General features: G+C 44.8%; 2 protein-coding genes and 1 pseudogene across 4 annotated transcripts in view; 1 reads left to right on the top strand and 2 right to left on the bottom strand.

The window, feature by feature from the left end:
* LOC115106509 (leucine zipper putative tumor suppressor 2 homolog) overlaps window positions 1-3,672 on the top strand; it is a 45,433-nt gene extending 41,761 nt beyond the window's left edge. For all 3 annotated transcript variants that reach the window (XM_029629309.2, XM_029629308.2, XM_029629310.2), the window contains one exon: window positions 1,279-3,672. In XM_029629309.2, the coding sequence (XP_029485169.2) occupies window positions 1,279-2,031 (753 nt within the window). In that variant the 3' untranslated portion in view covers window positions 2,032-3,672. The remainder of the gene's footprint in view (window positions 1-1,278) is intronic.
* A 662-nt stretch (window positions 3,673-4,334) lies between these two features.
* LOC115106508 (PDZ domain-containing protein 7) lies at window positions 4,335-17,387 on the bottom strand. The gene is given in 17 exon segments (XM_029629306.2): window positions 4,335-4,783; window positions 4,786-4,837; window positions 5,373-5,473; window positions 5,713-6,321; window positions 6,511-6,582; window positions 6,682-6,773; window positions 6,955-7,046; window positions 7,149-7,270; window positions 7,473-7,637; window positions 7,788-8,201; window positions 8,373-8,433; window positions 9,220-9,367; window positions 9,551-9,733; window positions 10,466-10,640; window positions 15,204-15,341; window positions 15,684-15,921; window positions 16,071-17,387. Coding segments are annotated over 16 exon segments (2,673 nt in total). The 5' UTR covers window positions 15,844-15,921; window positions 16,071-17,387; the 3' UTR covers window positions 4,335-4,694.
* An 84-nt stretch (window positions 17,388-17,471) lies between these two features.
* LOC115106506 (peroxiredoxin-like 2A) lies at window positions 17,472-24,749 on the bottom strand (annotated as a pseudogene).
* Between the last annotated feature and the right edge of the window lie 155 nt (window positions 24,750-24,904).

Below are 24,904 nucleotides of genomic sequence, written 5' to 3'. Positions count from 1 at the left end.
CACACTTTTCTCCATCCCTAGCAAACACTGCTGATTTAAAGTAATTGCATTCTAAACTGAAGATTGTGATTAGTTGATAATTGAAGTCAGGTGTGTTAGCTGGGGAATAAGCGTGACACCAATCAGGCCCTCGAGGACTGGAGTGCCCACCCCTGACAAACTAACCAGGTGAAAGCTATGAGCCCTTATTGATCCACTTCAATCAGTGTAGATGAAGGGGAGGAGATCGGTGAAAGAAGGATTTTTAAGCCTCGACATGGATTGTGTATGTGTGCCATTCAGAGGGTGAATGGGGGGGGGGGAAATCAAAAGATTTAAGTGCCTTTGAACGGGGTACGGTAGTAGGTGCCAGGCGCACAGGTTTGAGTGTGTCAAGAACTGCAACGCTGCTGTTTTTTGACGCTGCGTATCAAGAATGGTCCATCACCCAAAGGACATCGAGCCAACTTGACACCAGCATTGGAGTCAGCATGGGCCAGCATATCCCTGTGGAACGCTTTCGACACCTTGTTGTCTATGCCCTGACAGACATCTCTGTATGCCCATCGCAAGACCCACTGGTTGATGCTTATTTATAAAACCCTCTTAGGCCTCACTCCCCCCTATCTGAGATATCTACTGCAGTTCTCATCCTCCACATACAACACCCGTTCTGCCAGTCACATTCTGTTAAAGGTCCCCAAAGCATACATATCCCTGGGTCGCTCCTCTTTTCAGTTCGCTGCAGCTAGTGGCTGGAACGAGCTGCAACAAACACTCAAACTGGACAATTTTATCTCAATCTCTTCATTCAAAGACTCAATCATGGACACTCTTACTGAAAGTTGTGGCTGCTTTGCATAATGTATTGTTGTCTCTACCTTCTTGCCCATTGTGCTGTTGTCTGTGCCCAATAATGTTTACCATGTTTTGTGCTGCTACCATGTTGTGTTGCTACCATGCTGTTTTGTCATGTGTTTCTGCCTTGCTATGTTGTCTTATGTCTCTCTTTATGTAGTGTGGTCTCTCTTATTGTGATGTGTTTATTCCTATATTTATTGTGTGTGTGTGTGTGTAATATATTTTAATCCCAGGCCCCTGTCCCCGCAGGAGGCCTTTTGGTAGGCCGTTATTGTAAATAAGAATGAGTTCTTAACCGACTTGCCTAGTTAAATAAAGGGTAGATAAAATAAAAAATGTAGGCTGTTCTGAGGGCGAAAGGGGGTGCAACTCAATATTAGGAAGGTGTTCCTAATGTTGTGTACACTGTGTATATGACACTAGTTGTGTTTCCTACAGGTGTGTCAGAAGTCTGGGGAGATCTCCTTGCTGAAGCAGCAGCTGAAGGATGTCCAGGGGGAGCTGGCTCAGCGCGTGGGGGAGATTGTCTCTCTGCGTGGCCAGCTTCGGGACTCCCGTGGCGAGCTCGCCACAAGCCAGGCCCTGCTACAAGAGGCCACCTCTGCCGGCCGCCTGCGTACCCTGGAGCTGGAGGTGTGCCAGAACGAGCTGCAGCGCCGCAAGAGTGAGGCCCAGCTCCTCCGCCAGAAGGTTGGCCGCCTGGAGGAGGAGACGGCCCGCCTCCGCCCTGATGCCGCGGCCAATCAGACAAGCCCCCAGGCCCCCGCCCACAATGGTAGTGGAGGCAGGCAGTGCCAGGCCTTCCCTGAGGGGGAGGAGCCACATTTGTTGACCTATGAGAGCGACGAGGCCAAGGCCAAGCGGGCCTATGAGAGCGAGGCCCTCCAAAGCCTCCGGGTGCAGATGGAGAGTCTGAGGGTGGAGTTAGCCACAGAACGCCAGCGGGGGGAGGAGCAGGCGTGCAGCTTTGAGGAGGAGCACAGGGTCTGGCAGGAGGAAAAGGACAAGGTGATCCAGTACCAGAAACAGCTGCAGCAGAACTACGTGGGGATGTACCGGAAGAACCGGGAGCTGGAGGGAATGCTGCGGGAGCTCAGTCTAGAACTGGAGACCCGGGACGAGCTGGAGGAGCAGGACGAAGGCAGCGGCAATGAGATCAACTTTGACGAGATCACCGCTACTGAGATCTGACACCACCACCTTCTCTCTCTGTGTGTCTCCCTCTCTCTATCCGCCATATGCATGTGATCCACTAGGAGCATCTACAGGAAGCCAAGAGAGCCTCTATAATTGCTTAGTAGGTCACTTCAGAATCCTTCAGTAGGTCTCCATCAGGGTCAGTATGGTATGTAGCAGTCTTTTTATAGTTGGTCTACTCTGCCTATGTTCCTGCGCTTCCACTTCGTCTCACAAATGTCTTATTATGGTTGACTCCCTCTGGCTAATGTCGGCGCACACACACTTCCACAAAAGAATGCGCACACACACACAGCGGCTGTTTCTAGTCTATATTTCAAAATGCAGTTGGAGCATGGACATTCTAAGCAGATATGACTCATTTGGTTTGTTTCCTTACCTTTTTAAGATTAAGCTGGGCTTATTGTGTTAAATCTAATAGAAGACTACCAACATCTCTAAGACCTTGATATTAAGCACACTAACGTACCACTGCGACAAGCAGCTTTGGAGGGTTGAATTTATTGGGCCTTCCTGGAACTGGAGCAACCCAATTTCAGCCCTTATTGGCTTTAAATCATACAAACGCAGTGTGATCTGATGTGACAGTGGGAGAGTACGCTGACCGGGAGAGTGATGGTGGAGTCAGATGAGTCTCGTACAGCGTGGAGGAGATAAATCCTGTCTTTCTGTGGTATTCACTGAACATCATGTAACTCCTCCTATTCCCTAGAAATGTGTACTTCCTCCTTATTCACTGTGTGTGTTCTTGGGAGGTAGAGCCTGATAACACTTGTTTTCTTCGGAGTGTTCTCAAATACAACAGGTTCATTGGCACAAAAAAAGAAGGGAAGCGCTTCAATGTTACGATTACCAAAGGTCTCCTCATTCCATGACATATTTGAGTACCTAAATATGGACATTAGTGATCTCGAATTTCCCTATTACACACACACACACACACACAGGATGTAATTTCATTCGGGATCTGCACAGTATCTTCAGCGAGCAAAACGGACAGCGTTGAAATTCAAAAGGAAACATGTCATTAAAGCACACTCCGATATGTTTTCTATTGTTGTGAAGATAATCTGCTTTCCCTTTTTGTGATCTGTCTCTCCCAGAAGTACAATAGCATGGATGGATTCATCTCTGTGGATCGTTGTTTCTCTGAAAATATTAGTATGCAGCTCTGGCCGTTTTGTGAACGTGCTTTTTGTACAGGTGAGAGGAGCTTGGTCTTTTATAAAGTCAAATTAGACTGGCCAAACTATGACTGTTATCTTTTCAAATTCTGTATAAAGAAGTACACCCATTCACAAAAGACACTTACTGTAAATGTCCCCCATATCGCTGTTAACCCTTCATTGTAGATATCCCTAGTACTGACAAATCACATATGGGGAAATATAGATATGATCTATTTCAAAATAAACATAGCCACTGTGAATAGACCAAAGCAATGTCCCATGTCCTGTTGGGTCCTTACAGTACCATGTCTGCATATTGACGTTTGAGTGAATGCCCCTTCCATGGTTCAATATTCCATTTTTTTTTATCCTCAGTATTTGTATGAAGACATTAAATGTATATTTTCATGCTGTAAATTTATTGTACCAACTGACTGTTTTTAATAAAACCATTGATAAAAACGCATAGCTGCTTTTAAATGGCTTACTGATTTGACATCTGTTAGATGCTCTTTATTTTATGTTAAGTCCTGTTTATACAGTGTGCTAACATGTCACTCTCCTGTACCCAGATTGTGTGGCCTGTAGACATTTCACCAAGAATTGGAGAAACTCAGGTCATGTTTACACCTGATATCAACATGTGACTTTCCAATCAAGAGGAACACTATCAGTTTATGGCTCGGTGTGTCTATACATGGTAATAACATTACCATCAACTGACAGGTGCATCCAAGCCTGTCATCTTCTGGTCACAAGCAGGTGTGCTAGCCACTGCTCCACACTGGCTCAGACCATAGCCAATGATAGAGGCCTCTAGTGGCCAAAAGGCTGTAATTAGCATGAGCTGATCCCTCCTGGTGAGACTGGAGTCATGTTCAACTGAGTCATCAGGAGGGATCTGCCAATCTTGAAGAAGAAAATTGACTACTTCAAAATGGAGATTGCCTCAATGGCGCTGCCCATGCTGTCACAGGCACTATAATGGCACATAGAGGACTCATCTTTGTCGATCTATCTCTATGGCTCGGACAGACACCATTCGTTCAGTTCACAGGGGTCCTGGAAGGCACTCGGATTACAGTTTGCATAAATTAGCCAGTGTGTTTAAATGACTTAAGTAAAGTATTGTCCTAAGAAATATGTGTATATTTATTTTACATCATTTGAAAGTCTGTGATAATTAATACATTATAACAAATAATGAAAAGTGAAAGATTGTGTGAACTGGTGCTTTAGGCCAGCACACACATCACTAGCTGCTGGTTCCCATGGCAGCAGGTCTCTTAGTCCCTTCATTTGATTGACCAGATCCTTCTTGTTCATCATAGAGGAAACAGGAGTTTCCTATTAACCCACAGAATTCCTTCAGATCGTCACTTTTCACTCCTCACTCTTCTCCCCTTCTTCCAACACACAGTAGTTCTGTTTGTGTTGTTTCTAGTCTCTTTAGGTCTTGGGCCTCCAGGTCAAAGACCCAGTCTTGGGTCAAGGGCTTTTGGGGACTTTGACTATAAACACCATGGGGTCTTTGGCCTTGTTGCTGAAAGCCCTGCGGATGATCTCCACAGCGTGGGGTGAGTCACGCCCTGCAGGGACACTCCATCCACTGACACCAGCTCAAATCCAGCCTGGGGATGCAACCAGAGGAAGGAAGGTTAGAGAATACATTTGTCTTGTGCATGCTCTGTTGCTCTAGTTTGTGCACAAACACGCACACACATTGCCGTCTTTCAATTCAACATCACGTTACGTTGTTATTTGAGCTCAAAAACATCATTCTGATTGCATTGCTCTCTGTTCTCTTTCTATAATGTGGTGCCAGAGTCTAAATGCATCGGTTCAAAACATGCGTTACGCAAATAATCTAAACCCCCCCCCCCTCCCTCTACTCTGCCCTCAAATAAAAGAGCTCCTCCATAAGGCTTATTATAACAAGGATCTCTTGAGATGACCTTGGGCCTCTATCTCATCACTAGCTACATTCATATTTCCATTAATCAGGTCAATTCAAATAAGTTGGAAAAGATTTGAATGGAATGTGTGGTGTGATGTTCATAAGGTGAAATGCTTATCTGAATGGTGGTTTATGGGTCATGTTGCAATGAGACTGGTTGTAGCCTTAGAGCTTAGAACAGGTCACAACACAGGATAGAACAGGTGTACCTTCAGGACTTCACACGTGGAGGCGGCTCCTCCTGGGAAGATCTTCTCTATCTTCACCACCGGCTGCACCTTAGACTCCATCCCACCAGAGATACTGATCCCTGGACCAGTAAAACAAAGGCATTATTACACACGTAATCAATCAAAAATGTGTTGAATTGTATGAGTGAAACATCACATTTGTATTGGCTCTGTTGTAAGAGCTACTTTGCTGACCCCTTTCTCTGTAATATGCATTTATGAATGAATTATTATAGAAGTACTGGAGGTGCAACTGTTTGGTAAACCATGAGGATGGCAAACTGTGACAAAGTGACATAAGAATTTTACACAAACTCACCCAGTGACTGCTTAGTCTTGGAGATGCTGACGGTTTTGAACTCGTACTCTATGACCGGAGCGCTGCCATTGAGGCCATTCTCAGAGGAGCTGGGATGACCGTTCATCCGCTCACTTCCCAACCCCTCTGCTGTGAAGTCAGCGTCCAGGCCAGAGCCAAACACCTGGGACAACAGGGGCCTGCTGCGTCGAGGAGCGCTCTGCAGAGTGAACACAGTTTCTTTCTCCTTTTTACCCTTGGAAGTCCCATTCCTGAAGGGAGACCTCCCCCGCTCTGAGATGGTATCTCCCTGGTCCATTGACACATCAAAGTGGACGGAGCGGACCGTACCACTGTGTCCTCGTAGCGGGGAGCGGGGGTCGGTGGTATTGCTGTGGGCCAGCAGCCAGTTGGGGAGCAGGGGGCTGACGGAGAGAGGACGGAGGGAGTCTGAGGAGGCGTAGCCATCCACTGGGACGTCCAGCAGGGGGGGGAATACTCTGGAGGTATGGGTGTGCTGCTGCCGGGGACTCTGGGATGCAGACAGACGCAGCCGCTCTAGCTCCTCCAGCAGCTGGCTCTCCCTCTCCACCTCCTGGGCACTGTGGAGCTCAAAGCCACCCTGGAAGTCTACATGGGGATTCAGGAGTCAGTAACAACCAAGATCCTGGAGAGCAGACTTGTGTTCCAACACGACTTTAAAACTGGTTTCCAATAATCATGGTCTTCAACCTGAACCACAATTACAAAAGCCCGCACTTCCTCCCCCAAGAATGAATTAAAGAAACACTGCTATACTGTAGATGGGACCGTACTGACCTGGAATGGGGGTGATGAGGTGTCGCCTGGGGGCTCGTCCAGACTGGGGGGAGCGCAGAAGTGGGGATCTGACTACATGATAAAGGGGTAATTTAAAGAATGGAAACGCTTTCCTTTTAAATGTATGGGTAGTGTGTACATTACTCTATGAATATGCATGTCTTTTCTCACCAGAACGGTACTTCAAGATATCATAGGCCTCCACTTCGAATGGGACCACCATGTTGTTGAAAAGCCCTAGGTCAGCTGGAGGCAGCAGCATTCTAAAGCGGGAGACAGAGTTATTAGCTTATAAAAAGAACAGGATTGTTTTCATTGCCCAGTCATCAAATAATTGGATTTGTGAGTTAAGCCGAAATGCTAAATCCGTCAACTGGTCGCTCTCCTTCCTATCTAAATCCTTAAAGTGAATGTTGTTACTATTATTGTTGCCTCTCTGTGTACCTAATCTCTCTCAGCAGCAGCAGCTTCTCAGGCCGGTCCAGCACGGCCAGCAGGTGGCGCACCAGGTTCTCCACCACACGCTCTGTTATGTACTGCAAGAAAATAGTGACTATAACACACATCATGCAAAAATCCATGGAATAAGGATGATAACAGTTCATATTTTCGGTGCCTCTCCTGCCCAGGCCCCATACCCGTCGGCAGGTCTTCATGACGGAGGCCACCTCGTCCTCACTCAGCAGCCTGCGGGCCATGCCCTCCACCACCCCCAGCATCTCTGGGTCCGGCCCGCTGGGTCTGCGCCTGCGCTCCCCATCTAGGGACATAACCAACACCCAGCTGATTGTAGAATACCAACTCAACTCTATAACAAACTAACCCTGGTTTTAGCCATACTTATACTCAGACACATTGACTTGCAATGACAGAGTAAAACTCTGGTTGAAATAACAGCTAGTTGCACCATTGACTAACGTTATTCTCTTATAGTCTACAGGAACATTGAAGGTACTACTAACCTCCGCCTGCCCCAGATTTGGGGGGGGACTTGGAGCGCCCCTTGGAGGTGTCTCTCCTGCGACCCCTGAACAGCAGGTTGACAAAGGTCTTGGAGCGCTGTAGGGTGCTCCTCTCAGGATTCTTCCCTCCTTTCTGCTGTTTCCTCTGCTTCGTCTGCTTCACCTCTATGGCAGGACAGGAAGGAGACAGGGCCTCAACCAAACCAGACTACACTCAGTCATTTTACAAAAACAGGTTCTTCTGAGTTGTCCAATCGTTGCAGTAAACTCCCTTTCTATCTAAACCAGTCCACCACTCTACCACTCTGGCCTCACCTGCTACAGTGACCTGGCTCTGGGAGCGATGGATGGGCTGACTCGGTCTACTGAGGGCCATTAGGACGGCCGTTTTGGGGGACTCTCCTCTCCCCCTGCCTCCCTCCCCCCGGATGGCCGAGTCCTGCAGGAGGGTGGTGGCCCCCAGGCTGTGGCTAGTGTCCGCACCCATCCTGTGAGGCGAGGGGTCGGTCTGGATGGCGGTGTCAGTGCACTGGCCAGACCCAGACGTCTGGTCCTCAGTAGAGATACAGACGTCCACCATGTCCATGCCGAAGGGCAGGCTGGGGGGGAACATGACCTGAGACAGTCCGCTCAGAGAGGAGATGGGAGTCCCAGAGGACAAGGATGAGGCAGAGGAGTTTGAGTCCGAGCCCTGGGAGGAAGGCTGCCGGGTCCCATTGCCACTGGCCACTGAGAGGGAGGAGACTCACACATCAGTACAGATAGTGATTGTTTGTGCAGAAAATATATATTCAAAAATAAAAGTTAGCAAAAGTCACCAGTGGCACATTGCTTTCTTAAATAATTCAAAAACACACCTGAAACATAATATAGGCTACATGAGGTAAGATGGTTACATACACTTGTTAAGCCATCTGTATTCTGCCACCATCTCCTTGTAGGCAGGGTATCGTCCCGCTTCCTGCAAAGATGCGGCCAGAGATATGCAAATAGGTTACAGTAGAGTTCTTGACCCGTTCACAGGATCAAGAGTAACTCTAGAACCACAAAGACAGAGTCATATATAACGTAGAGAAAGAGCAGCAAAAAGGTCCACACGTCGACAACAAGCAATGGAAATCGCTTTCTTCCCAACACATATTCCACCTTTGACATGCTTCGTACTGGTAATAGTGTTTCCCTTTTAAAGAGGGGCCAAGGCGAGGTAAAGAATTGGAGAACATTAAGGTACAAAACGCGCCTGTGTGCTTTTGATCATCACCTGATCCTGGCTGAGCTGCCTGGTGAATAATGCATGCGGCCTGGCTATTTTTCACAGGGTGAAACCCAACCCGCCACAGGTAAAGTGAACGAGCAATATTACGACTGTACGCCAGCTGTCTACCCTGCCACGCAACCTGCTCTCTTGGTGTGTGTACTGTAGTAACGGTGTGTGTGTGTGTGTGTGTGTGAGAGAGAGAGAGAGAGACCGTGAGTGAGTGACTGTGTGGGCCATTTTCACTGACCATTACAATTGGGCTACACACTTTCTCAATGGAGAGTAGTCATGGTTCATTCTGGAAGGTGATACACCTTCATTACCAGGTCATCAATACACCAAGAAGCATGGATCTCCACGTGTAAATATGAACGCAGCGGTGGAAAAGAGATCCACAACCGTCTCATTTGGATCTATATTGAATCTCAGGCTCTAATTGTCTGTTTTCAAAGTCTTCGAAGTTCAAGGTCAAAGGTCAACCTCACTCACCTTGATGGTCAGCATGATGTGTGTGTGGCTCTTCAGCACCTCCACGGCACTGCTGTGGCTGATGTCCTCAAAGCTTACACCGTTGGCCGCAAGGATCTGGTCGCCCATATTGATGCCGTTCCGTTCACCCAGACCGCCAGGATCCAATCTGACACCGCACACATCATAATATCACTAAACAGAGCAGGGCATAAGAGTCCGGCACAGCACAGGAAATACAGACACTGCAAACTAAGCAAGGATTTAAATGATGAATTCAAAAAGCGGGTTCAACTTTATTTCTAACGATTTCTTTGTTTCTCAAGCCGGAGATGTTGCAGTATGAGCCTACTTGGAGACGTAGATGCCCAGGCCGAACTCCTTGCCCCCTCGGATGTTGAAGCCCAGGCAGTAGTCATCTGAGGTGGTGTAGATGTGGATGATCCTCCGCAGGGCCCCATCTGAGCTGGCCACTGAGGCGGAGGGTGTACGCCCACTCTCCTCCACCACCATCCTACCGTGGATCAGATCCACCCTGCAATGGAGATATGTTATGGGGTCAAATGTTTTCGTGACATATACTGGCACATATGGATACACACTGCCTTATTATGAGTAATCAAACCATTGATATATACTGAGTGTACAAAACATTATGAACATTATGCTCTTTCCATGACAGACTGACCAGGTGAAATCTATGATCCCTTATTGATGTCACTTGTTAAATGCACTTCAAATCAGTGTAGATGAAGGGGAGGTGACCGGTTAAAGAAGGATTTTTAAGCCTTGAGACAACTGAGAAATGGATTGTGTATGTGCCATTCAGAGGGTGAATGGGCAAGACAAAATATTGAAGTGCCTTTAGACGGGGTATGGTAGTAGGTGCCAGGCACACGGGTTTGAGTCTGTCAAGAACTGCAACGCTGCTGTGTTTTTTTTACACTCAACACTCAGTGTATACTGGTGCATAAAGATATACACTGCAATAGTTATACTCACTAACATTTAGGCTAGGAGTAATCGAACCATTGATATATACATGTATCAAATACATGTAAAGACATGATCAGACCTATTTAAGTACTTAAAGACAGAACTATGGAATTTAAGTTGCTAATTAGATAAAGCTTTATTGACAGGATTCTAACTAGACACAATCGAATCAGTAAGACAATTCAAGGGGTGAAAGGAACTCACAATTCCAAACTGTGGCTCTGAATTGACAGACAAAATGTGTAATTTATAATTGGAGGTCTGTGCTTACCAGGTTGTCTTCTCTTTGGAGTAGCGGATACCGGGTACTTTGCCCACACGCCTCACCACCATCCTCAGTCTGTTGTTCCCTGTCAGGACTTTAACTGCACTGCTCATAGTGATGCTCTCCAAGCTCACCCCATTCACCTCCACCAGCTTGTCCCCCACACACAGGCCTGCCTGCTCTGTAGACATATGCAGTGCATTTGTAAAGTATTCAGACCCCATGACTTTTTCCACATTTTGTTACGTTGCAGCCTTATTCTTCTAAAAAAAATATTTAAAAAAATTCTCCATAAGTATTCAGACCCTTTACTCAGTACTTTGTTAAAGCCCCTATGGCAGCGATTACAGCCTCAAGTCTTCTTGGGTATGACGCTACAAGCTTGGCACACCTGTATTTGGGAAGTTTCTCCCATTTCTTTTCTGCAGATCCTCTCAAGCTCTGTCAGGTTGGATGGGGAGCGTCGCTGCACAGCTATGCTCGATCGGGTTCAAGTCCGGACTCTGGCTGGGCCACTCAAGGACATTCAGAGATAAATTTGGCGCCGGAGCAGAAGGCAGACGTTTTACGTGCCCCCAACCCCAACTGTGTATTTGTTCGTTTATGTGCGTTTAACTTGTTTTTTGTACTTATTTTGTGCCGCTACCATCTCTTATGACCGAAAATAACTTCTAGACATCAGGACTGCGATGACTCACCACGGACTAGCAGAATCATTTTTCTTCTTTCACGACTCCGACGAGCCCGAGGCGGAGGATATACAGCTCCCTCTGGAACAGGCTCCGACCCTAGTGATGATCTGCGTGAAGAGGAGGCCTTCTGAGGAGTCGGAGGTGATCGAATAAACCCCCACTCCCCTCAATTCTGCTCGCAAACATGCAATCTTTGAACAATAACATGGACGAGTTATTGGGAAGATTAAACTACCAACGGGACATTAAAAACGTTAACATCTTATGCTTCACGGAGTTGTGGCTGAGCGACGGCAATATCAACATACAGCTGGCTGGTTATACGATGTACCGGCAGGATAGAACAGCAGCGTCTGGTAAAACAAGGGGCGGCGGACTATGTATATTTGTAAACAACAGCTGGTGCATGATATTTAAGGAAGCCTCGAGCCATTTTTTGTTTCACATGATAAGCTGCAGACCACACTACCTACCGAGAGAGTTTCATCTATATTCTTTGTAGCTGTCTACATACCACCACAGTCAGAGGCTGGCACTAAGCATTGAATGAGCTGTATTCCGCCATAAGCAAACAAGAAAACGCTCACCCAGAGGCGGCGCTCCTAATAGCCGGGGATTTTAATGCAGGGAAACTTAAATCAGTTTGAACAAATTTCTATCAACATGTTAAAATGTGCAACTAGAGGGAAAAGAACTCTGGACCACCTATACTCCACACACAGAGATGCATACAACACTCACTTGCCCTCCATTTGGCAAATCTGACCACAATTATATCCTCCTGATTCCTGCTTATAAGCAGAAATTAAAGCAGGAAGCACCAGTGACTGGATCAATAAAAAAGTGGTTTGATGAAGCAGATGCTAAGCTACAGGACTGTTTTGCTAGTAAAGACTGGCATATGTTCTGGGATTCCTCCAATGGCATTGAGGAGTACACCACATCCGTCATTAACTTCATCAATAAGTGCATCGATGACGTCGTCCCCACAGTGACTACGTACAATTGAAGTCGGAAGTTTACATACACCTTAGCCAAATACATTGAAACTCGGTCTTGGTCAGTTAGGATCACCACTTTATTTTAAGTGTGAGATGTTCGAATTAATAGTAGAGCGAATGATTTATTTCAGCTTTTATTGATTGCATCACATTCCCAGGGGGACAGTAGTTTACAAACGCTCAATTAGTATTTGGTAGCATTGCCTTTAAATTGTTTCACTTAGGTCAAACGTTTCGGGTAGCCTTCCACAAGCTTCCCACAATAAGTTGGGTGAATTTTGGCCCATGCCTCCTGACAGAGCTGGTGTAACAGAGTCAGGTTTGTAGGCCTCCTTGTTTGGACACTTTTTCAGTTCTGCCCACAAATTTTCTATAGGATTGAGGTCAGGGCTTTGTGATGGCCACTCCAATACCTTGACTTTGTTGTCCTTAAGCCATTTTGCCACAACTTTGGAAATATGCTTGGGGGTCATTGTCCATTTGGAAGACCCATTTGCGACCAAACTTTAAGTTCCTGACTGATGTCTTGAGATGTTGCTTCAATATATCCACATAATTTCCCTTCCTCATGATGCCATTTATTTTGTGAAGTGCACCAGTCCCTCCTGCAGCAAAGCACCCCCACAACATGATGCTGCCACCCCTGTGCTTCACTGTTGGGATGGTGTTCTTCGGCTTGCAAGACTCCCCTTTTTTCCTCCAAACATAATGATGGTCATTATGGCCAAACAGTTATATTATTGTGTCTTCAGACCAGAGGACATTTCTCCAAAAAGTACGATCATTGTCTTCATGTGCAGTTGCAAACCGTAGTCTGGCTTTTTTATGGCGATTTTGGAGCAGTGGCTTCTTCCTTGCTGAGCGGCCTTTCAGGTTATGTCGATATAGGACTCGTTTTACTGTGACTATAGATACTTTTATACCTGTTTCCTCCAGCATCTTCACAATGTCCTTTGCTGTTGTTCTGGAATTGATTTGCACTTTTCTCACCAAAGTATGTTCATCTCTAGGAGACGGAACACGTCTCCTTCCTGAGCGGTATGACGGCTGCTTGGTCCCATGGTGCTTATACTTGCGTACTATTGTTTGTAAAGATGAACGTGGTACCTTCAAGCGTTTGGAAATTGCTCCCAATGATGAACCAGACTTGTGGAGGTCTACAATTATTTTTCTGAGGTCTTGGCTGATTTATTATGAGAAAATCAAGATGTCAAGCAAAGAGGCATGGAGTTTGAAGGTAGGCCTTGAAATACATCCACAGGTACACCTCAAATTGACTCAAATAATGTCAATTAGCCTATCAGAAGCTTCTAAAGCCATGACATGATTTTCTGGAATTTTCCGAGCTGTTTAAAGGCACAGTCAACTTAGTGTATGTAAACTTCTGACCCACTGGAATTGTGATACAGTGAATTATAAGTGAAATAATATGTCTAAACAATTGTTGGAAAAATGACTTGCGTCATGCACAAAGTAGATGTCCTAACCGACTTTGCCAAAACTATCATTTGTTAACAAGGAATGTGTGGAGTGGTTGAAAAACGAGTTTTAATGACTCCAACCTAAGTGTATGCAAACTTCCGACTTCAACTGTACATACCCCAACCAGAAACCATGGATTACAGGCAGCATCCGCACTGAACTAAAGGCTATAGCTGCTGCTTTCAAGGAGCGGGACTCTAACCCGGAAGCTTATAAGAAATCCCGCTATGCCCTCCGAGCCATCAAACAGGCAATGCTTCAATACAGGACTAAGATCGAGTCATACTACACCGGCTCTGATGCTCGTCGGATGTGGCAGGGCCTGCAAACCATTACAGACTAGAAAAGGAAGCACAGCCGAGAGAGCTGCCCAGTGACACGAGCCTACTGGACAAGCTAAACTACTTCTATGCTAGCTTTGAGGCAAATAACACTGAAACATGCATGAGACCACCAGCTGTACTGGAAGACTGTGTAATCACGCTCTCCACAGCCGATGTGAGTAAGACCTGCGAGCATGCGCATGATGCTTCCACCACCATGCTTCACCGTAAGGATGGTGCCAGGTTTCCTCCAGACGTGAAGCTTGGCATTCAGGCCAAAGAGTTTCATCAGACCAGATAATCTTGTATCTCATGGTCTGAGAGTCCTTTGTGCCTTTTGGCAAACTCCAAGCATGCTGTCATGTGCCCTTCACTGAGGAGTGGCTTCCTTCTGGCCACTCTACCATAAAGGCGTGATTGGTGGAGTGCTGCAGAGATGGTTGTCCTTCTGGAAGGTTCTTCCATCAACGCAAAGGAACTCTGGAGCACTGTCAGAGTAACCATCAGGTTTGTAGTCACCTCCCTGACCAAGGCCCTTCTCCCCCGATTGCTCAGTTTGACAGGGTGGGCAGCTCTAGGAAGAGTCTTGGTGGTTCCAAACATCTTCCATTTAAGAATGATGGAGGCCACTTTGTTCTTGGGGATCTTCAATGCTGCAGAACTGTTTTGGTACCCTTCCCCAGATCTGTGCCTCTACACAATCCTGTCTCGAAGCTCTACAGACAATTCCTTCGACCTCATGGCTTGTTTTTTTGCTCTGACTGTCAACGGTGGAACCTTTTTATATAGACAGGAGTGTGCCTTTCCAAATCATGTTCAATCAATTGAATTTACCAGAGGTGGACTCCAATCAAGTTGTAGAAAAATCTCAAGGATGATCAATGGAAACAGGATGCACCTGAGCTCAATTTCGAGTCTCATTTCAAAGGGTCTGAATACTTAAATATTTGCATTTATTTATTTGAAACATTTCTCAAAACCTGTTTTCGCTTTGTCGTTATGGGGTATTGTGTGTAGATTGATGAGGGGAAAAAATTATTTAATACATTTTAGAATAAAGTTGTAACGTAACAAAATGTGGAAGAAGTCACTGTACAGTACATGCATGGACACAGACATATACACACAGTCGGTCTCTCAATTTAAAAACAGTCAAGGTAGAACTGTGTCACTCATGTTATGTCACACCTGTCATGTGTAGACTAAATGTGTAACAGATATATAGTTGTCTGGATGTATTGCTTACCTGCGGAGCTGTTGTCCTCTACCTTGCTGACAAAGATGCTGAGGCCGTGCTCTGAGCCTCCACGCACGCTGAAGCCCAGCCTGCCGTCCTCACTCTTATCCACTGTGACCGTATGGATGTCCTCACTGTCATCTCCACCTGACAAACACGTGATAGATCAATACAGATACTACCAGGTGAACTCCAAGAGGAAATTCTGTTGTAAGTTATATGAGTGACACTTTCATAATATAAGGGATCACAAAAAGGCACCTTTTGCCTGTATGTCTTACGAAGTTAATTTTATGCCACAATTTATTCTGTCTCCAAAGAGCTGAACACATGAATTAAGAAAACAAATGGTGCTTAACTTGTCTGTGTAGCAGTATATGGATTGTGATGAGGGGAAGCCTATATGCCAGACACTGGTCATGCCTTAGAGGGCACGATGATCTGATCTGAGCCAATCTCTGGTGTGGTGTATCAGAGCGGCAGCCTCACCGTCCACAGGAGAGTTGATGAGGATGACCCGGCCCATGGGGGAGGAAGATGGGATTCCCCGGCGCTGCTGCTGCTTCCGGAGGAGGTGGTGCGTAGCCGTGCCTGACCTCTGAGTCCCGGGGGCTGCGTCCCTGCGGGAGGGGTCTGACGAGTGAGCCATGGCCAGGAGCTGGGTCCTCTTTCACACACGCCTACCCAGTACACACTCCTCCAGGGGCTCAGCGCTGGATGAAGGAGCCTAGAACAGAAGGAGATGGAGGCTCAGGGTTGATGAAACCAGATAATAGTACAATTCAATGGCTTGAAATGGTCATAAATGCATGCACCTGAAGCCAGAACATTAACTAGCAGAATATATTGGCACGATTGAGTAGCATGGTAACTTACCAGTGCAGATGGGTGGTTTGTGACATGTTGGCAGACCCTCCTCCTCCCTGGACTCACACTCTGGTCCATTCCTGGCCATGGTGAATCTCACTCCCCCCGCCTAACACCATGAGAAACACAGACCTGTCCAGTGTATGCAGTAGGTCAGATATGCAGGATCAGATACCTCATCCAATTGAATGACCAACCAAATGTTATGTGCGAACTGATAAGGATACATGTTGCTCAATTATTTCCAAACATGCTTCAATTTCTTATATCATATCAACTGTAGGTTGAGCAATGATGAACGGCTGAGCTCTTTTTTGATAACGGGTTCTTAAGATTACTTTCATCAACCTGCCTGACCCAATTACAGACACGATGTCACATGCTTTCGATGCCATGGATACCTTCAACTAAACTTAACCCAATGCGTGATAAACCCAATGCGTGATAAACCCGGTGTCGTCATGAAGGTGGATTTCCCCCATGCGCCTACGGCTTGTTGGGACCTTGGACAGCGACGTTGAACTAACTGCGTAAATAGAATGCGCTGTTGGCAGCATTATGTTACTCAAGCATCCAAACTACTGACATGTAAAGTAGGCCGGACTTAAAGTACACTTTCCTTACTATCATATGTTTTATTAGAGATGCGTTATCTGCGTAGTTCGTCAACAGCAACAGCCTGGGAGCTGTACAATAGCCTACCGTGGCATGTCTTGCCATTTCTATATAGCCTAATTAAAATAAATAAATAAAATAAAGCACTCCGACAAAAATGAATGGTACGGCTAATAAATACATTTATAAAAACTAAAGCGTTGATATTGTGCAGATATTCACCAGCACCATTTCACCAGCAATGACTGACTACTAAGCTGCTTGAAGGTGTTAACGTTACATGTAATTCACTCGACAGCATACAGGTATCCTAGGATAAACTCAGGCTATTGTTTTACCGGATGTTTAAGTTTGAACATTACCTGTGTCCATGTTGTGTTGAATGACCTAGCTCACCTGGGAAAAGCACAAAGCTATCGAAGTCCCGCCCTCTCCATCAATGTGATTGGATGTCTTCATTTTGACTGGGACACAAAACTGCTTTCAGATTGGCTGCTGACCCAGCTCATCGTTCCTCTGCGTAGGAAATACAGGTAGGCAACTCATGGCAAATAGGCATACTATATCCTAATTTTACGAGACATATTTTTATAAAAGCCATAATAATCCATTTCGATATCAAATAAAGGTATTTGATCAAATCCACTGTGTCCTGACATGAAAGCATTCTTCATTTAGAGCGTTGGGCCAGTAACCGAAAGGTTGTCGAATCGAATCCCCGAACAGACAAGGGAAAAATCTGTATCCCCCTTGTTCATGTTTTTGTTATTATATTGTCAAAATGATACTCCAGGGGAAACAAAAGGCTCAGTTTATTGTCCGTGAGGGTATACAGTACAATGAAACACACTTTTATCAGCCTGTCTGGTATGAGCTGGTTGGAGTGGTGGAACTGAGTGTGATGCATCAGCTCTGGTCCCTCAACAGTTTAGACCCAGACCATCATTAACACACTCACAGAACTACAACACCTTCAGCATTGTTAGAAGACATATCTAACATAGCGAAGTGACTTGTGCAACACACCCTTACTGAACACTGAGGTCAAAATAGATCTATATACTTCCTTTATGTTTTCTTTGTATACGAATCAGACATTTTTCTTAGCTTCTGTATATTGTTGAAGTCTTTGCTTTGCCTACCATACATACACTGAACAACTTTTTTACGCATCATGTAAAGTGTTGGTCCCATGTTTCATGAGCTGAAATAAAAGATCCCAGAAATGTTCCATATCCACGAAAAGCTTATTTCTCTCATATTGTGCACAACGTTGTTTACGTCCCTGTTAGTGAGCATGTATCATTTGGCAGTGGGGTTATGGTATGGGCAGGCATAAACTATGAACAACGAACACAATTGCATTTTAATCGATGGCAATTTGAACACAGAAAAATACCCTGACAAGATCCTGATGCCATCATGAGGCCCATTTTTGTTTAAGGTACAGTACCAGTCAAAAGTTTGGACACACCTACTCATTCAACGTTTTTTCTTTACTTTGACTATTTTCTACATTGTAGAATAATAGTGAATACATCAAAACTATGAGATAGCACATATTGAATCATGTAGTAACCAACAAAGTGTTAAACCAATCAAAATATAAAATATATTAGATTCTTCAAAGTAGCCACCCTTTGCCTTGATGACAGCTTTGCACACTGTTGGCATTCTCTCAACCAGCTTCACCTGGAATGCTTTTCCAACAGTCATGAAGGAGTTCCCATATATGCTGAGTACTTGTTGGCTGCTTTTCCTTCACTCTGCAGCCCAACTCATCCCAAACCATCTAAATTGGGCTGAGATCGGGTGGTTGTGGTGGCCAGGTCATCTGATACAGCACTCCATCACTTTCCTTCTTGGTCAAATAGCTCTTACACAGCCTGGAGGTGTTGTGTCATTGTCCTGTTGAAAAACAAATGATAGTCCCACTGAGCGCAAACCAGATGGGATGGTGAATCGTTGCATAATGCTGTGGTAGCCATGCTGGTTAAGTGTGCCTTGAATTCTAAATAAATCACAGACTGTGTCACCAGCAAATAACCATCACACCTCCTCCTCCATGCTTCACAGTGGGAACCACACATGTGGAGATCATCCACTCAAAAAGACAGAGGTTGGAACAAAAAATCTCAAATTTGGACTCATCAGACCAAAGGACAGATTTCCACCGGTCTAACGTTCATTTCTCGTGTTTCTTAGCCCAAACAAGTCTCTTCTTCTTATTGGTGTCCTTAGTAGTGGTTTCTTTGCAGCAATTCAACCATGAAGGCCTGATTCATGCAGCTCCTCTGTACAGTTGATGTTAAAATGTGTCTGTTAATTGAACTCTTAAGCATTTATTTGGGCTGTAATTTCTGAGGCTGGTAACTCTAATGAACTTATCCTCTGCGGCAGAGGTAACTCTGTGGGTCTTCCTTTCCTGTGGCATTCCTCATGAGAGCCAGTTTCATCATAGTGCTTGATGGTTTTTGCAACTGCACTTGGAGAAACTTTCAACGTTCTTGATTGACTGACCTTCATGTTTTAAAGTAATGTGGGCTGTTGTTTCTCTTTTCTTATTTGAGCTGTTCTTGTCATAATATGGATTTAGTCTTTTTTGTCTGTATACCAACCCTACCTTGTCACAACACAATTGATTGGCTCAAACACATTAAGGAAATACATTCCACAAATGAACTTTTAAGAAGGAACACCTGTTCATTGAAATGCATTCCAGGTGACTACCTCATGAAGCTGGTTGAGAGAATGCCAAGAGTGTGCAAAGCTGTCATCAAGGCAAAGGGTGGCTACTTTGAAGAATCAAACATTTTAAAATATATTTTTGTTTAACACTTTTTTGGTTACTACATGATTCAATGTGTTATTTCCTAGTTTTGATGTCTTCACTATTATTCTACAATGTAGAACATAGTAAAAATAAAGAAAAACCCTTGAATAAGTAGGTGTCCAAACTTTTGACTGGTACTGTATCTGTGACCAACATATGCATATCTGTATTCCCAGTCATGTGATATTGCCTAATGAATATATTTAAATGGATTGTTTTCCTCATATGAACTGTAACTCAGTTAAATCTTTGAAATTGTTGAATGTTGCATTTATATTTTTGTTCAGTATACAATAATATGTCAAATTAGTTTGTGACATACAGTACATGTACACTACTTCTGAGGCCTTGACTTCACGGCCATCTTTCAATATCTTTTCTATTTCCCCTTCTTGATCTTCTTTGCCGCCTGCAGGACAGAGGGATGGTCAGCTTTGTCCCCAAACTCCTTCTCCCGGTGCTCCAGCAGAATACCCTTCAGAATAACACACAACATTTAAAATATATATGATTCACTAAAAACAAATGTAAACTCATATGATGAAACCAGTAGGGGAAATGAGGAACTTACCTGTTTCCCTGCTCCAATCACATAAACACCACCGAGGATGAAACCCTCCCCCTTCTTGTTACCCTGGTAACCCTTCTTCCTGGCTCGAAGGAGGTTCTGCCACACCCCCAGACGAGCCAGACCAAGACCCAGTCCCATCCTCCTCGGCTTGGGACCATAGAAACATTGCTGTAAAAGACAACTTCCTATCATTAGTCTTTCTCACATTACCTGATTGGAGAAAAGTTCAGCAAATATAACTGACCTTCTCATCCACAAAAATCTCCCCATTGAAGTAGGGTCTGAAGTTCTGGATCTCTGTGCCGATGTCCTCCTTCACTACGGCATACAGAGAGACCCCAAGCTCCTCCAGCTGGGGCTTCAGAGAGGACAGCTCAGCGGCCTCCTGGAGAATGAGTATATTTGTGCACAATTCCATGAGTATACACAGCCACATATATACAGCATGCATACACACTCATACCCCTACAAATATACTGTACCTCTCTGCATAAAGATCATCCGGGGCGCCTCACAGCCATGAGTACCGCACCAGTCTTTTCCCACAGACTCCTGGCTTTAACAGTCTTATCTGCCGAGACACAACCAACAATATTGCACACAATAGTAAGAAGCTTTCAGGTCTATACGTTACATATTTAAATTAACACTGGCACTGAATCAAAGACCACTCCACTGCTGGGAGATTATTCTAGAAGTGCTTTTCCTTTGAAAGCTAAATCAGCTGATGAAAGTTAACCAGTAAAGCTTTTGTTTTGGTCTCACCGGCTGCGGGTGTTGATTTGAGCTCCATGTTCTCCAAGTGCTCCAGAGTGGACGGGGCTGACTTGGTCAGGAACAGGTCAGTGTTGGCCAAGATAAGGCCAGCCAGCCAGACAACCAGCACGCCGAGGCCCACAGACCAAACACTGAGGGACAGGGGCTCCCCCTCCAGGAGGAAAGACAGCACTGCAGGGACAGACAAAACTGATTGAAAAGGTCCAATGCAAACGTTTTTATCTTAACATCAAAATCATTTCTGGGTAACAATTAAAGTAGCTTACTGTGATTGTTTTCAATTCAAATGGTCAAAAAGAAACAAAAAAAGATTCTTAGCAAAGAGAAATTTCTCAAGCAAGAATCTTACTAGGACTGTCTGGAAGTGGTCTTAAGTGAGGAGGGGAAAACAGAACATTTGCTGTTGTTGGCAGAGAGGTTAACTCTTTCTTATTGATCTATTAACTTATTTACTTCACGGTGAGGTCACAATGGAAAGCCAAAACAGAGAAAAATATTGTTTTTGACTGCACTGGGCCTTCAACACACCAAAGCCCTGCCTGAACTTCCTGTTCAGGGGCAGAATGACAGATTTGTACCTTGTCAGCACAGGGGTTTGAACTTGCAACCTTCCGGTTAATAGTCCAACGCTCTAACCACTAGGCTACCCTGCCGCCTCGACTGTAGGCCTATAACCACTCACACATAGTGTGCTATAGTATAAACTCCTGCAGAATTATGCATTTCTCGCAGTAAAATGATACGGCTGTTAATTTGGCTCAAGGAACAGCAGTGGAAAAATATTAATTTATTCCAGAGTCTCTTGATAAAATGCAAATGTGGGTGTAATGTGTTATCGTTGACACTTACGCAAGCAGACAGGCGATTTAGACTATATACACATAAAATATGCACTCAATACAAACTTAAGTCTTACACTACATGATCAAAAGTATGTGGTAGCCTAGCAGGGTAGCCTAGTGGTTAGAGCGTTGGACTAGTAACCGGAAGGTTGCAAGTTCAAACCACTGAGCTGACAAGACACAAATCTGTCGTTCTGTCCCTGAACAGGCAGTTAACCCACTGTTCCTAGGCCGTCATTGAAAATAAGAATTTGTTCTTAACTGACTTGCCCTAGTTAAATAAAGGTATAAAAAAAAAATGTGGACACGTCGAACAGCTTATTCCAAAGTCATGGGCATTAATATGGAGTTGGTCCCGCCTTTGCTGCTATAACAGCCTCCACTCTTTTGGGAAGGCTTTCCACTCGCTGTTGGAACATTGCTGCTGGGACTTGCTTCCATTCAGCCACAAGAGCATTAGTGAAGTCGAGCACAGATGTTTGGTGATTAGGCCTGGCTCACAGTCGGTGTTCCAATTTATCCCAAGGGGTTTGAGGTCAGGGCAGGCCAGTCAAGTTCTTCCACACAGGGGAAATGTCATGCTGAAATAGGAAAGGGCCTTCCTGAAACTGTTGGAAAAACAGAATAATCTAGAATGTCGCTGTATGAGTTAAGATTTCCCTTCACTGGAACTAAGGGGCCTAGCCCAAACCATCAACAACCTCAGACCATTATTCCCCCTCCACCTAAATGTACAGTTGCCACTATGCATTGGGGCAGATAACTTTCTCCTGGTACCCACCAAACCTAGATTTGTCCGTTGGGCTGCAGAGAGCTTTACACCACTCCAGCTGACGCTTGGCATTGCGCATGGTGATCTTAGGCTTGTGTGCGTGCGGCTGCTCGGCCATTTCATGACACTCCCACCAAACAGTTCTTGTGCGGATGTTGCTTCCAGAGGCAGTTTGAAACTTCTGTGAGCTTGTGTGGCCTACCACTTCACAGCTGATCCATTGTTGCCCCTAGACATTTTCACTTCACAATAAAAGCACTGATGACATTTGGCACAGGACCAATCTCCACTGTTTTTATGCCTGCCCATACCTTAACCCCACTGCCACCATGGGGCACTCTGTTCACATCAGCAAACTGCTCGCCCACATGACGCCATACTGACAAATTCTTTAAAATTACATTATGGTAGAGAAATTAACATTAAATTCTTTGGCAACAGCTCTGGTGGACATTCCTGCAGTCAGTATGCCATTTGCACACACCCTCAAAACTTGAGACATCTGTAGCATTGTGTTGTGACAAAACCACACATTTTAGAGTGGCCTTTTATTGTCCCCAGCACAAGGGGCACCTGTGTAATGATCATGCTGTTTAATCAGCTTCTTGATCAGCTTCCATCCACTTGACTGGTGTGGCATATGTTGGCAAAGGAGAAAATACTCACTAACAGGGACATAAACAAATGTGTGCAACATTTTCTTAAAATAAGCTTTTGTGCATATGGAAAATGTTTGGGATTTTTGTATTTCAGCTCATGAAACCACCACTTCACATAGTGTTTATATTTTTGTTCAGGGGAGATTAACGCATTCATTCTATCAATGTAAAGACATTCTGGTGAGCACTACTGTATTTGGTCTTCTGGGGCAACAAGTTGGGCTATGACAGAAAAGCTGCATGCATCTAACTATAATAGACAAATGGCCTACCAAAAGTTGGAAATTACTCACTTTGACGTCTAAGCGCAGCATATCCCAGGCATCTTATCAGGGTTTGTCAACCGTGATCCCCTTTTCGGGTAATTGTAAATGAGATTTATGCAAAAACAGAATACTTGAATATCCCAAATAACAGGATATCGGTGTGCATACAAGCATGGTCAGTAGTATACACTTTCTAAATCCTCATGGATTTAAAAGGAATCGGTTGGGGCGGGGTGATATTTATCAGCCCATTCCTGAGATCTATGAATGGATGTGTACAAGTTCATACTTCGGGGGGGGGCAGTTTAGTCTCAAAACAGACCAACACTATCTTCAGTAGATACAGTTCTCAACAGCGCAAGTGTGGAAGTGAAAAGCTGTTTCATGTTAAAGGTATTGGTGTACTTGAAGCCAATGAGAACCTGATTTGCTCTGGTAGAATTCCAGATGACCCCCCTCCCATTTCTGTAACAGTACATTTCCTAACTGAGGAGCCATGGTGTTGCCTTTGCCCTGGTTGATTCAAGGGCACAGTGTCCCAACCATGACTCAGTTCTTCTGATAAGGCGCCATTTGTATTATCTCATGAAAGCAGTCTCTCAGAAAAAAAGGTCACAGATACAGGCCTTCAGACATTTACACTGCATCACAATCCCCTCGATTGGACACAGCTACATTTTGTAAAGCTGTAGATCACATCTTGTGACATTGCAACATGTCATGCATACACAGAAAACCACCTGATTCAGGACAGGGCTATTATCCAATATATCAAAACCTGATGAATCAATTCTGAAACATTTCTGCTTAGTTATTTGGGCAGTTGCAAAACAGAGCAAGGTCCTTTTGGGAAGGGGGAGGTGACAGCCATAGTATCACTGACAAGCACACATTGGGCGTTCACAGTATGTTAAAGAAAATGAGCCGATTACCCAAGACGTAAAATGTAGCTGTACTGCTGTATCCAAGACAGTCAATGTTGGACAAACAAATACTTGCGTTTACCACTAGTAATTAACCCTACAGTCACTAAGCATTGAGACAATGTGGCAGCTGATGTACAAGTGGCAGACTTAAAAGCTGAAGCGCAAGGAGTGAATCCACCATTCTTCATACATTTACATTGTACAAAATCCCTGTAGAGAGTCACTGAGTCAACGAGTTTACCTCTAGTTCTGAAAATAAGTACACATGCATTAATAAGTATCATATTTAAGGCCTAAGAAACAAGAATACCAACTTGTTGCTGTAGATTTCCCAGGACATAGAACAATAGACAGGACATGCAGTGTTGCTCCCTCTGTTTCAGTTTGTAGTCTGTCCAACAGTGAAGTCCGGATGTCACACACCCTATACTCGCCACTTAAACAGGAGGCTGCCAGAAGGTCATTTGAATGATTGCGAATTCAGCCAATCACAGCCCTTACACACTATAAAAATACAGTGACTGACTTTAAGGTGCCTAGAGCTAGCCTAAGTCTTATTAAAACAGTCAAGAAAATGCACAT

Source organism: Oncorhynchus nerka, linkage group LG23, assembly GCF_034236695.1.
Source record: "Oncorhynchus nerka isolate Pitt River linkage group LG23, Oner_Uvic_2.0, whole genome shotgun sequence".
Taxonomy (NCBI): Eukaryota; Metazoa; Chordata; class Actinopteri; order Salmoniformes; family Salmonidae; genus Oncorhynchus; species Oncorhynchus nerka.
This window is presented reverse-complemented; position numbering and strand designations above follow the sequence as displayed.